Genomic DNA, 13,305 nt, shown 5'->3' with positions numbered 1-13,305 from the left:
TGCACTGTTATACTTTGTCATTGGTTCCTTATATGGACCTATGGTACATCTGTGGTCAGTCAAACACAAGGTTTTTTTTTTTTTTTTTTAACAAGAATGTGAGATTTCTTGTGAAAGTTCCTATTGTTGCTATTTTCTTGATGATCTTGTCCAACTGGAATTGAAGGATTTTCCCTTCATTGAAAGTTAATTGATGTTGGTTATATTTAACCAATGCAAGGTATTATTTTGTTTTGATGTTTTTCTTGTTTCCTTGTTTCCATTTATGCCCTTCTAGATTTTGAGATTTACTGTAGTTCTATCACTTGTTATTTCATTTTTGTAATATGGTCCCCTTTTATTGATAAAATATGTCTTATGTTTCCTTGTCAACTTACACCATATGGTACAATACTGATTCCACCATTTTTTCTGAATCTGTCTCTTTCAGTTGTTTTATGGCCTCCTTCGGCATGTCCATTCTTATACCCAATGCCGATATATGGAGAAGCTTCCAACCATAGGTATGCTATGATCACAAATCATCAAAATAATAAGAGCATTTTATATATGTTTCTGTCTCTAGGTTTTTATCTGCTCTAAGAGGCTAAGAATCGAAAGTTCTATAACCTTGAGTTATTAATTTAATTTTTATTTTTTATTATTGTTTGGCAGTGCTGTTGACATAGAAAACCCTAACCTTTCATTTCATGGAAGAGCAAAACACTCCAAGCAGTATTCCCAAAAGATCATTCTTCATTCTGGTGATGCTCTCTTTATTCCTGAAGGATGGTAGGGCACAAACTGTTATTGAAGTTACATTGTTTCTTGCTTGGTTCTATAATTTTCTGGAATGATATTCCTTATTTTGCATTGTGCAACTAAGGAACAGAAATGAGCGATTTCATTTACTACGCTACATTCTTTGAAAAGGCAAGGCTGGAAAGCCTGTCACTTTATCACAATCTTATCTGGAAGTGAAAAGCTAATTAAAAAGGAAAAGTCATAGCTTCATCTCCATTTGATTAACTTTTCCATGCTTATAATTCATAATTTTGTTGATCACATAGAAATAACCTGTAAACTTGGTTTGTTCCAGAGTTATTTATGATTTGACCTGCCTAAGTCAAGTGTAATTAGTACTTTGTAACACTTATTTTAGCCTCGGTAGTTTGGTTGCTTATCACAAATGGATATGGTGGATATGAATATTTTTCTTCTTGTTGCTGGTGGTCCAAACCGAGAACGATTGGCACAGCGGTGTGAACGGGGTTCCTTTGGAGTTGGGTTGATTGCGCTCCACCTTCCACCGGGAAACCTGCAGGCAAGCCTCGCACCACCACTGGGGTAGTGGGGGCCCTCCGACGATCAAGTCAGAGGAGATTGAAGGAGAAGGAGAGATAGTAGTAGCGGATAAGAGAATACTCTGGAAAACCTTTGCTTACCCTCCCCCTTCTCCCCCCAGCCGCATATATACCAGGCTGGGGGGTCTTTCTGGGGGGTTGGTCATCGTGTGGCACGATGGAGTTGCCACTGGCATGGCCGTTACAGGGCGTCGTGGGGCAGCGCTGGGTACGGCCATGACAGGGCGTAGTGGGGCTCCGCTTTGTACGGCTGTTACAGGGGATCGTGGAGCAGCGCCGGATGCGACCGTTGCAGGGAGTAGTGGAGCAGGGGGCCGCGGCGTGCCTCAGGGGAACAGCCTGTCGTTGTCGGAAGATTGCCGACCCGGGGTCGGATGACTGGATCAGGGGGCAGCCGACTCGGGGTCGGGCTGCGGAGCCGAAGATATCCGACTCGGGGTCGGATTGCTGGATCAAGGGGCAGCCGACTCGGGGTCGGGCTGCGGAGCCGAAGATATCCGACTCGGGGTCGGATTGCTGGATCAAGGGACTGCCGTAGTCTTCCTGGGCGCGCGTGCCGGTCACGTGGGGCATGGTGGCTAAATTTCCCCGTAAAGGGCCGAGCCTCGGGGAATTCCGCTCGTTGGTCACGCGCCTGTCGCTTGCCGCTCGACGAGATTTCTCCGTGGCCAGCTACGATCGTGTTTCTCCTCTTCTCCAAGCGTCGCCTGGGGAACACCAGAAGGGTATTAAATGCTAATTGAAGCGTTACCTGGGAAATCGGATCGCCAGTTGCTGCTTGCAAGGAGTGTCAGTTAAGCGGCCGCGATACGCGCGCTCTTCGAGGCGGATGCGGCCTGGGCGCGAGTGGAGATACGTGGGCCACGGGATACACGCTGCCCGGAGTGTCCTGCATGAAGAATGCAATTAAGGAGAACGACTCTTAGGAGATCGTGGGAGGATACGCCTCGAGAGCCGGAACAGCTCCGGATTCGGTGCGCCCGCCTTTATTGGAGCCACCCGCATCGGAACGACCGGGGGGCCTCAGTTTGGCTATAAATATAAGTGCAGGCGCGGTGGAGCCTGCCAAGCCGGAGCTATTCAGGTTGCCATGGTTCGTGGACCTCCTCTCCGGCGTGTGGCTGGGAAACCCCCGCCGGAGGAACGGGAGGCGCGCCCCTCGCGACTTCCGCCAACTAGCCGTTTCATCTGGGATCAACAGGGAGGTTCTCCCCGGCGGAACTCCGCTCTAGGCGTTTCATCCGGGATCACATCCCCCCTCCTTTCAGCTCCGCCTCCCGATTGAGCTCTGCGCCAGACGCTTCATCCGGGTTCGCGCCTCCTCGCGCTCTTCTCCCTTGTGTTCCTTCCCTCCCCTTCTCCTGGGGAGGACCGGAATATCCCTTGGAGGTGGCGTTCCTCTGGAGGCAGCGGGAACTCCTCCTTCGTCCACTTCTTCTTCGTCCGCGCTGGCTCTTCGTCTTTTGCGTGAGGCGTCGATGGCGCCTCCGGGGAGAAGCACCCACGCCCGGTGGGATTGCAGCTGCTTCGGATGGAGGGTTCGGGATCCCAGATCTTCAGCTCCACGGAGTCTCCACCTCTTCCTTGTTTTCTTTACTCCCCAATTCCCCTCTGGAAATTCTTTGTAATCACACGAACACACCGTTGTAACCAGGAATTATTGAAATGAAAAGAATTGTACATTTTTCGAACTGTCTTCCTGGCTTTGTCGTTCTACTGGTAATACACCCGCAGGTTAGCGGAATTCCAGCTCCTCGGAATTTCTCGACCATCTAGGGCCTCCAACTGGTAGGAGCCAGGTCGGTTTACCCAGCGAACCCTATACGGGCCTTCCCAATTTGGCGCCAGCTTCCCACCTTCCGCGGGTTGAGATGCTTTGGCTCGCCTTAGCACCAGATCTCCGATTCTGAAAAGTTTCGGTCGGACCTTGGAGTTATAATATCGGGCCACCCTCCGCTGATACATCGCCATCCGAACCTGCGCCATTTCTCTTGCTTCTTCCAAGAGGTCCAGGTTTCCTCGGAGTTGCTCCGAATTGGCCTCGGGTCGGTGCGCAGCCACCCGGGGCGAGGGGAGTCCGAGCTCCACGGGAACAACCGCTTCCGTGCCATAGGTTAGGCTGAAAGGCGTCTCTCCGGTAGGGGTCCGATGCGTGGTCCGATACGCCCAAAGGACATTCTCGAGTTCTTCGACCTAAGCTTGCCCCGTCCGACCGATTCGCGCCTTAATTCCTTGGAGGATTGTCCGATTTGTGACCTCGGCCTCACCGTTGGTTTGGGGATGCGACACAGATGTGAACCGATGCTCGATCCCGAACTCCTCGCAGAAGTCACGGAAATGCTTGTTGTCGAACTGTCGACCATTATCCGAGATGAGGACCCGAGGTACCCCAAATCGGACAATGATGTTTTTCTTCACGAACTTCCAGACTTGCGCCTCCGTGATAGTGGCCAGCGGCTCTGCCTCCACCCACTTGGTGAAGTAGTCGATTGCAACAATCAAAAATTTCCGCTGAGCTGAAGCGACGGGGAATGGTCCGAGGATATCCATTCCCCACTGTGCGAAGGGCCAGGGCGCGGTGATTGGTGCCAAAGGGACAGAAGGGACTCTCTGGACGTTGGCATGGCGCTGGCAGGCGTCGCATTTCCGTACGTGATCCTTCGAGTCCTCCAACAAGGTAGGCCAATAATAGCCTTGCCTCATGATCTTGTGCGCTAAGGACCTAGCCCCCAAGTGCGATCCGCAGACGCCCTCATGGACTTCGCCGAGGACGTAGGCCGCCTCCGAGGGGCGGAGGCACCTTAAGAGGGGGGCGGTGAATGAGGTCCGGTACAGCCTCCCTTCATAGAGTACGTAGTGGGCGGACTTCTTGACAAGTCGCCGAGCTTGATCTTCGTCTTCAGGGAGGATCCCTTCGGCGAGGTAGGCGACGAGCGGATCCATCCAAGACGGCTCCGGATCAATCGCCATCACCGCTCCAGCCTCGCCGATGCTCGGGGCATCCAGGGTCTCCAGGTAGATTGCCCTCGACAAGTTGTGCGCCTCTGTGCCCACCAAGCGGGACAACCTGTCGGCCCTGGCATTTTCGCTTCTGGGGACCTGCTGGATGTCGACACTGCCGAGGTTGGGAATGAGTGCTTGCACCTTCCGGACGTAGTTCTGCATGGTCGGGCTCCGGGCCTCGAACTCCCCACGAACCTGCCCGACCACCAGCTGGGAGTCGGTGAAGACCTTCAAACGCCGAATGCCGAGCTCCCTGGTGAGTTTGAGTCCCGTGACTAGGGCCTCGTACTCCGCCTCGTTGTTGGTCACTGGAAATCCAAACCTCAAGGCATACTCGGCTATCACTCCATCAGGACTGGTAAGGACCAGCCCGGCCCCTCCACCCTCGGGGTTGGACGACCCATCAATGTGAAGCGTCCAAATCGGGAGGTCGAGGCTGGGTGTGTCCGGCGGTTTAGGTTCCGCCTCCTGCACCGTGCACTCAGCGAGGAAGTCCGCGAGCACCTGGGCCTTGATGGCGGGTCGAGGCTGGTAGCGGATGTCGAACTCACCGAGTTCTACTGCCCACTTCACCAGTCGTCCCGCATTCTCGGGGTTGCTGAGGATCTGCCGTAGTGGTTGATCGGTTAAGAGGGTGACCGAATGAGCCTGGAAGTAGGGGCGAAGCCTCCTGGTCGCGGTCAGCAGCGCGAAGGCGATCTTTTCAGCCTTCGTGTACCGCGTCTCGGCATCCCGTAGGACCCGGCTGATGTAGTACACAGGCTTCTGGAGCTTTGCCTCTTCCCGAACCAGCACCGCACTGACCGCGGTTGGGGAGACCGCCAGATAGAGGTAGAGCATCTCTCCTTCTTGCGGCTTGGACAGTAGGGGAGGAGACGCCAGGTATTCCTTGAGCTGGTCGAATGCTGCTTGACATTCGGCCGTCCAGAGGAAGTCTTTCGGGCGTTTTAACACCTTGAAGAATGGTTGGCAGCGTTCGGCCGATTTTGCCACAAATCGTCCAAGCGCGGCGACCCTTCCAGCGAGCTCCTGAACCTCCTTTACTTTGGTCGGAGGGGACATACCTTGGATGGCCTTGATTTTGTCTGGGTTGGCTTCGATACCCCGCTGGTTGACAATGAAACCGAGGAACCTCCCGGCCGAAGCGCCGAAGGCGCACTTCGCTGGGTTCAACTTCATGCGAAACTTCCGCAAGGTGGTGAAAGTCTCCTCCAAATCCGCGATGTGCTGGTCTGCATGGCGGCTCTTCACCAGCATATCGTCCACGTACACCTCCATGTTCCGGCCGATTTGCTCTTTGAAGATTTTGTTGACGAGGCGCTGGTAAGTGGCGCCAGCATTCTTCAGACCGAAGGGCATTACCTTGTAGCAGTACAGCCCCCGGTCTGTTATAAAGGCAGTTTTCTCCTCGTCCTGTGGGGCCATCATTATCTGGTTGTAACCGGAGAAGGCGTCCATGAAAGACAGCAGCTGATATCCGGAAGTCGCGTCGACCAGTTGGTCTATTCGCGGAAGCGGAAAGCTATCCTTAGGGCACGCCTTGTTCAGGTCGGTATGGTCGATGCACATCCTCCACTTCCCGCTCGCCTTCCGGACAAGTACAACATTTGCCAGCCACTCGGGGTAGCTTACCTCCCTTATGAATCCTGCCTCCAAGAGCTTGTCTACCTCCTGGTCGACCACCTGGATCCGATCCGGGGCACAGTGTCTCTTCTTCTGCTTTATTGGTCGGTGGGTCGGGTCGACGTTGAGGGCGTGAGAAATGACCTCCGGGTCGATCCCAGGTACATCGGCCGCCGACCAGGCAAATACATCGGCATTGGCTCGGAGGAATTCCACCAACCGGGCCCGAGCTCCCGAGTCGAGATTGGCGCCGACCCGGACCATCCGGTCCGGGCGGCCTTCCTCGAGGGGAACTTCGACCACACCCTCGGCTGGCTCCCCCTGCCGCAAGGCCACCTCGTCTCTGGCGTCAAGGGACTCGACGCTTAGGGCTTCCACGGGCTTCTTCCCTTTGAGAGTCGCTAGGAAACATTGCCGTGCGGTCGGTTGGTCACCTCGGACCTCTCCGATCCCAGCCGCCGTTGGGAACCGCATGAGCAAGTGGTACGTAGAGGCCACCGCACGAAGGGCGTTCAGTCCGGGTCGTCCGAGGATAGCGTTGTAGGCCGAGGGAACACGGACGACCAAGAACCCGAGTCGCACCGTGGCTTCTGCGGGTGCAACGCCCGCAGTCACAGGCAGCTCGACGACTCCTTCGGCCGGGACAGCGTCACCAGTGAATCCGATGAGGGGGTGGATGTTTTGTGCAACAATTGTCTGGACAAGCTCATCTTTTGGAAGGCCTCGTAAAACAAAATATCGGCTGAGCTTCCACTATCAACAAGAACACGCCTTACATCATAGTTTGCCATAGTGAGGGAGATCACCATGGCGTCATCGTGGGGAGTCTGAACCCCCTTTACATCCTCATCAGAAAAGGTGATTACATTGCCGACCCTTTGCCTCTTTACGACGGCCATCCCTGATGCTTCCGCCGAGCCCCCTGCGTTCCTCACAGGCCGAGAGCAGCCCCCAGTGATAGTATGGATCACGCCCGCAACGGGTCGGTTCTGCTCCCGAGGCTCCGGAGGAGCCGGGTCGGCCGGACGCGGGTCCGCGGGGGGACGTCGGTCGCTCACATATCGACCGAGACGCCCCCGACGGATGAGAGCCTCGATCTCGTCCCGAAGCTGGAAGCAGTCCTCTGTGTCGTGGCCGTGGTCTCGGTGGTACTCACAGTACGCCCGAGAGGGCCTCTTTCCAGGGATCTTCCGCATCTGTCTCGGAGCCGGGAGATCCTCCCGCCCCTTGATCTCCATAAGGATCTGGGCCCGGGGAGTCAGGAGAGGGGTGTACCGGTTGAAACGTCGAGGCGGAGAACGAGGGCGTGGGGCACCGTGGTTCCTCGCCGGCGACGGGCTTCTGCGCCGACGCTGGGGCGTCGGGCTCCTCCTCTGGCGTGCCTCTTTTCGCCTTTTCTTCCCAAGCTTTGGAGGGATCTCGGCGGCCTCCTTGCTCCGGTGGGTGGCCGCCTCCTCGGCGTCCGCATACTGGTTCGCCCGGGACAACAGCTCCGGGAAGCTCCGTGGCAGGCGTTTATCCAGGGAGAAGGTGAGTCTGCCCTTCCGGAAGCCACGCTTCAGGGCTGAAAGGGCCACCTCCTGACTCAGGTTCCGGACCTCCAGCGTAGCCTTGTTGAAGCGGGTAAGATAATCCCGCAGGCTCTCTCCCTCGTTTTGCCGGACATCAAAGAGGGAGTCGGAGACCAGTCGCCGCCGGCTACTGACGGCGAAGTGAGTGATGAAGAGGCGAGTGAACTGGTCGAAGGACCGGATCGAGTCAGCCTCCAGCCCGGCGAACCACGCCCTCGCCGGGCCACGGAGGGTTGCCGGGAAAGCTTTGCAGAGAAGGGGATCTGATGCTCCGTGGAGGAGCATGAGGGTCCTGAAACTCTCGACGTGATCCCGAGGGTCCGCCGCTCCGTCATAGGGCTCGATCGCCGGCATTTTGAAACCCGGCGGATTCGGGGTCCGCAGGATCCTCGAGGCAAGCGCCGGCTGGGAGGAGATCTCCAAGTCGGCGAAGGGATCTTTGGAATGGCCCTTCAGGACCTGGAGTTGTCGGTGGAGATCGTCCACCCGCCGATCCAGGGAGCGCGACCGGTGGGTGGGAGACAAGGAGCGGCGAGAGGGAGACCGACTGGAGCGCGGGTTCCTTGAGGACTGGGGGGTCTGGGAACGCGCCCGGGCCCGCCTCTCGTACCCCGCGCAACTCCGATGGGAAGGTCCCGGCAGAGTGGAGCGTGCTCGAGAATCCTCCTCGCGCCGGCGCTCCTCCCCATGGGAGAGGAAGGAGCGCGGGTTGAGGAGGGCAGGCGAACGCTCAGGCAGCAGCGGCTCCTGAGCCTGCTGCGGCGCCCGGGACAACGCACCCTACAGATTCTGCACCGCCTCCGCGAGGGTGCGAACCTGCTGGGCTAGCTGGTCGAACTGGGCGACTTCGACCGTCTGAATGGGCGGTGGGGCGGTGGAGTGTTGCTGAGAGCGTGTTGGAGATGCAGCGGCTTCCCGGCCAGAGGCGCGAGAGGCCCCGCGACCGGAAGCATTGGAAGCTCCACGACCACCTCGCCGTGCCATTACGATCGCTCTAAGATCCGGCCCTTCCTCTAGCGCCAACTGTTGCTGGTGGTCCAAACCGAGAACGATTGGCACAGCGGTGTGAACGGGGTTCCTTTGGAGTTGGGTTGATTGCGCTCCACCTTCCACCGGGAAACCTGCAGGCAAGCCTCGCACCACCACTGGGGTAGTGGGGGCCCTCCGACGATCAAGTCAGAGGAGATTGAAGGAGAAGGAGAGATAGTAGTAGCGGATAAGAGAATACTCTGGAAAACTTTTGCTTACCCTCCCCCTTCTCCCCCCCAGCCGCATATATACCAGGCTGGGGGGTCTTTCTGGGGGGTTGGTCATCGTGTGGCACGATGGAGTTGCCACTGGCATGGCCGTTACAGGGCGTCGTGGGGCAGCGCTGGGTACGGCCATGACAGGGCGTAGTGGGGCTCCGCTTTGTACGGCTGTTACAGGGGATCGTGGAGCAGCGCCGGATGCGACCGTTGCAGGGAGTAGTGGAGCAGGGGGCCGCGGCGTGCCTCAGGGGAACAGCCTGTCGTTGTCGGGAGATTGCCGACTCGGGGTCGGATGACTGGATCAGGGGGCAGCCGACTCGGGGTCGGGCTGCGGAGCCGAAGATATCCGACTCGGGGTCGGATTGCTGGATCAAGGGGCAGCCGACTCGGGGTCGGGCTGCGGAGCCGAAGATATCCGACTCGGGGTCGGATTCCTAGTAGTCTTCCTGGGCGCGCGTGCCGGTCACGTGGGGCATGGTGGCTAAATTCCCCCGTAACACTTCTCATTACTGTTTCTGGATTTTCCAAATACCTAGTAGAGTGTGCAGAGGGTTATAGTTTCCTATGCTTATCTAGATTTATTTATGCACGCAATTTTGTTTTATGAGAACATTGAATTTTTCTAATTTTGTCCATAGGATGATTGTGCTATACATTCTGCTTTCTTGATGGTTTCCATTCGGTCGGATATTTATTCTGCGGTCACTGCAATTCTTGTCTATTAAAATTTGATTGTTGCTCGGGTATGATCATCATACTACCAATATCTGAATCTTGTCTGAATAAGTCATGGCAACACAAATGAACTGTGCTTGGACTGGTTTGTAAAAGGGGAACCTTTTTCAGTGAAAGCCTTTCATGCTTTTACTCATATTTGGAACTAAGCAAAAAATGAAAAGAATGTTTTTTCTTCTCATTTGGATTATATGAATGAATTTTAGTCCAAAACCAAACTGAAGAAAAGAAGTCCAAGCAAAGAAATTTGAAAAAGTCCTCTATAAATAATGAACTAAAAGAGCAGATTTGGTAGTGCTTGAGAAGGTTTTTAACGTGCCATATTTGAAAAAGGATGGCTTATGACAAATATGCTAATCAACATGAGAAATACTTCATTTGTAATCACATTCTGTAGTTCTTTGTAAAATCATGCATGCTTTGTTTTTATGCATGGCTGCAAGATGACCTATTGAAATGTTATCAAGAATTTATGGTAAAAATTATGATCTACTTAAATGGCCTAGGAGTAATTCTCAGTATTAGAATGGATTTCATGAAAATAAAGTTGTCTGCTATGGACATTTTGTTTCACCCTAGGATTAAGGGCAGTAAATGAAGCAAGGACACCTGTGCGTTAAATGAAGCAGTAAAATTTGCTTCCTGGTCTGTCCCAACCATCTCGGTGCATCCCAAATGTCTGGACACAACCGGGACAGGTGGGATACCCCCGTTCAAGAGAGAATTGGTGTCCTACAACCATTGCGGGAGTCATTTTCTTCCTGGAACTGTATGGTAGCCGGGAGGTCATTGGGACATGACTTTTTGGGTTGTAAGGTAAGTTCATTGATAGTAGAAGGATCCAAAACATTGGCATGCACCCAAACCTGACATGCCCAATTACATGTAACATAGCTTATTGGTTCCAACCTGTTGGGCTGTTACAAATACTACATGTATTTTGTTCATCAAATCGAAAACACTGTTGATTTAGGCTGAAACGGCTGAAAACAGTCAGAACTAGTCAAAATTGTGCTCATTTATTTACTTATTGGGCTAAGGAATTTATTTCAAAAATAATTTAAAACTAGAGAAGTGATTGGAATTTGATAAGCATCTAACGATAAATTTCAGGCGAAGGTTTACAAATTCTTTGTCTGTTATATTGATATGCTGTTATATACCTCCTAGGTGCATGTCTTACATTTTTTAGAACATTTTTGTTATTCATATAGAAATATGATTGTGGAGGGCAGGCCTTGGTGTAGACCCGACCACGGTTCGGTTCTAACCGGGGAACCGGACCGGAACCGAACCAGGAAGAACCGGACCGGAACCGAAACCGTGTCTCACAGTTCTTAACAGAACTGGAACCTTGAGGAATACGGTTCGGTTAAGATTTCAGGTTTGATGGAACCGGAACCAGAACCGAACCGGAACCGAAATCGGAACCGAACCGGAACCGGAACCGAACCGGAACCGGAACCGGAACCCGAACCGAACCGGAATCGGAACCGGAACTGGAACCAGCGGTTCGGTTCCGGTTCGAACCGAAAAAAATGACTATTTTACCCCTCTTAACAACTAAAAAACGGCTAGTTTGAGGGGCATTTTGGGAAACGACTATTTTACTCCTCCTAACAACTAAAAAACGGCTAGTTTGAGGGGCATTCTGGAAAACAAAAATTATCCCCAACACTATATACCTCTCCAAATCAATTTTTGCACCACACCACTCAATGACTCCATCTTCCAATCTCTCTCTCTCAATTTTTCACTCTCTCAATTATTCAATCTATTCCAATTCTCTACACATTTCATAACCTTCCCATATTTTCATTTTTCCCAATCCAATTATCAAAAATGTCTTCCTCCCGCTCAAATAAAGGCAAGGAAATATATGTTCCAAACCCAAATTCTTGGGATCCAAATTACCGACCCCCCTCTATTGATGAGTAAATAATAAAATGAGGTACAAATTATCATTTTTTATTAATTACATAATCTATTTGTATTTAAAATTTTTTTCCAAATTAATTACACAATCTATTTTTTTTCAAAATTTTATAACCGGAACCGGAACCGTCTAAAACCGGAACCGGAACCGGAACCGTTCTAGAACCGGAACCGGAACCGTTTAAAACCGGAACCGGAACTGAACCGACTATTTTCGGTTCCGGTTAAGGTTCTAGGTTTTTGTGGAACCGGAACCGGCGGTTCCATAATCGGAACCGTGGCCAGGTCTACCTTGGTGCAACAGTTAGGTTGCTCCATTCTGACTTAGGCATCATAGGTTTAAAACATTGTAACAACCACTCCACATGTGGGGTGAGGCTGCATAGGTCTTCTCCATGTCCACTGACATGGCTGAATTACAGTTTAGCATAGAAGTGTTTTTTGTTTCTCCATAACATGAGCAGATACAAAGATGAAGTAATGTGTGATATCATTTCAATGATTGCGTATGTAATTTTATGTAGACTATAGTTACTTGACAAGGAAATAATTCACAATGGTTAACTGAAAGTTTATTCCATGAAGGACAAGAAGTTATACTTGCACTATAGAGATTTGACAAAGTTGCACCTTGAAAACCTCAAGTATAGCCTGAAAGACTTCTATGCATGAGTACATTTGGGCAAATGAAAGAGCTGCATCGAATATGGAAAAGTAGTAGAGAGCTGAATCAAATAATATAGGCATGCAAGACAGAAACCTGAGAAGGCATTGGTGGCCCTAAATTTGTGTTTAAGGGTCAGAAAAAAGGTGGAAACACCAAAGGAAACAAGGATGGAGATGGTGAAAAGACATTTGAAAAAGCATGTAATGGTAGCAAATGTTATCCTTTATTGGAATAATTTTCAAAAAAGGATCTGTAAATAAACCTTGCATTGTTCAGCATGATTCAATATCTGTACATGTATGTCATGATAAGAACTACACTATATTTGCAATTAAATTGGTAATATTCTTTTATCTGGCAGTTACTGTTATTGGACGTTAAAAGTACTTTTATTACCTTATTGCTTTAATTGAGTAAGAGTTGGTTTGAGATTGATTGATTAATTGATTTATCTCTTTAGAGTTACACCTTATTTTTCAGAAATCAGACTTTATGTGTCAACGCTAATGGTGTCTGGCTTGATCACATTGTATTTCCAGACTTTTGCTGAACCTGCTTCTCTGTTCTCTTTACGGTTTAGTGACTAGAATAAGCTTCTTAACAGGTTTCATCAAGTGGATAGCAATGAATTGACCATTGCAGTGAACTTTTGGTGGAAGTCAAATATGATGTCTAGCATGTTAGAACATATGGATGGATACTATTTACGCCGGATATTGAGCAGGTACCACTCTTGTTTCTGCAGGTTGTTTTTCTTTGGGTAGCTAAGAGGTACTATTGCATCTAATTTGTGCTGAATAGTGTTGGTGTCTGTTTTGGAGTGCATGCATTCATGCTTTCTGTACATAGTATATGGTAATTGTAGAAAAGATCATTTATGCCAAACTAATGCATGCTGAGCAACCCACTAAATTATCATATGCATAAAGTTTAGGTGATTATGAAATTCTCTTAATATGTTATGTTCTTTCTTTCTTTGTGAAACAACTGACATCAATTTCTTTTACTTTTTTTCTTCTTTTTTATGATGGCGTATGCTTGTCAAACCATTGACACATAGAAAAGATTGGTCGACAAGGAGATGGTGCGCATCTTACTAATTTCATCTTTCCTTTATAGATACAAACTTTGCCTTTCGTTATCTTTATATGTATGAAGGAAGCACATAGTAAGCATAC

The 13,305-nt window shown here is 51.0% G+C and overlaps 1 protein-coding gene across 4 annotated transcripts in view; it reads left to right on the top strand.

Annotated features, from left to right (window-relative positions):
• The window catches only part of LOC103697031, a 48,520-nt gene that overhangs the window by 24,399 nt on the left and 10,816 nt on the right, over nt 1-13,305 (top strand). For 3 of the 4 annotated variants that reach the window (XM_039117852.1, XM_039117850.1, XM_039117851.1), the window contains exons 7-10: nt 431-503; nt 655-771; nt 12,732-12,851; nt 13,193-13,211. In XM_039117852.1, the coding sequence (XP_038973780.1) occupies nt 431-503; nt 655-771; nt 12,732-12,851; nt 13,193-13,211 (329 nt within the window). The remainder of the gene's footprint in view (nt 1-430; nt 504-654; nt 772-12,731; nt 12,852-13,192; nt 13,212-13,305) is intronic. The other variant, XM_039117853.1, reaches the window with a different exon arrangement.

This window comes from Phoenix dactylifera, unplaced genomic scaffold, assembly GCF_009389715.1.
Source record: "Phoenix dactylifera cultivar Barhee BC4 unplaced genomic scaffold, palm_55x_up_171113_PBpolish2nd_filt_p 000281F, whole genome shotgun sequence".
NCBI lineage: Eukaryota > Viridiplantae > Streptophyta > Magnoliopsida > Arecales > Arecaceae > Phoenix > Phoenix dactylifera.
This window is presented reverse-complemented; position numbering and strand designations above follow the sequence as displayed.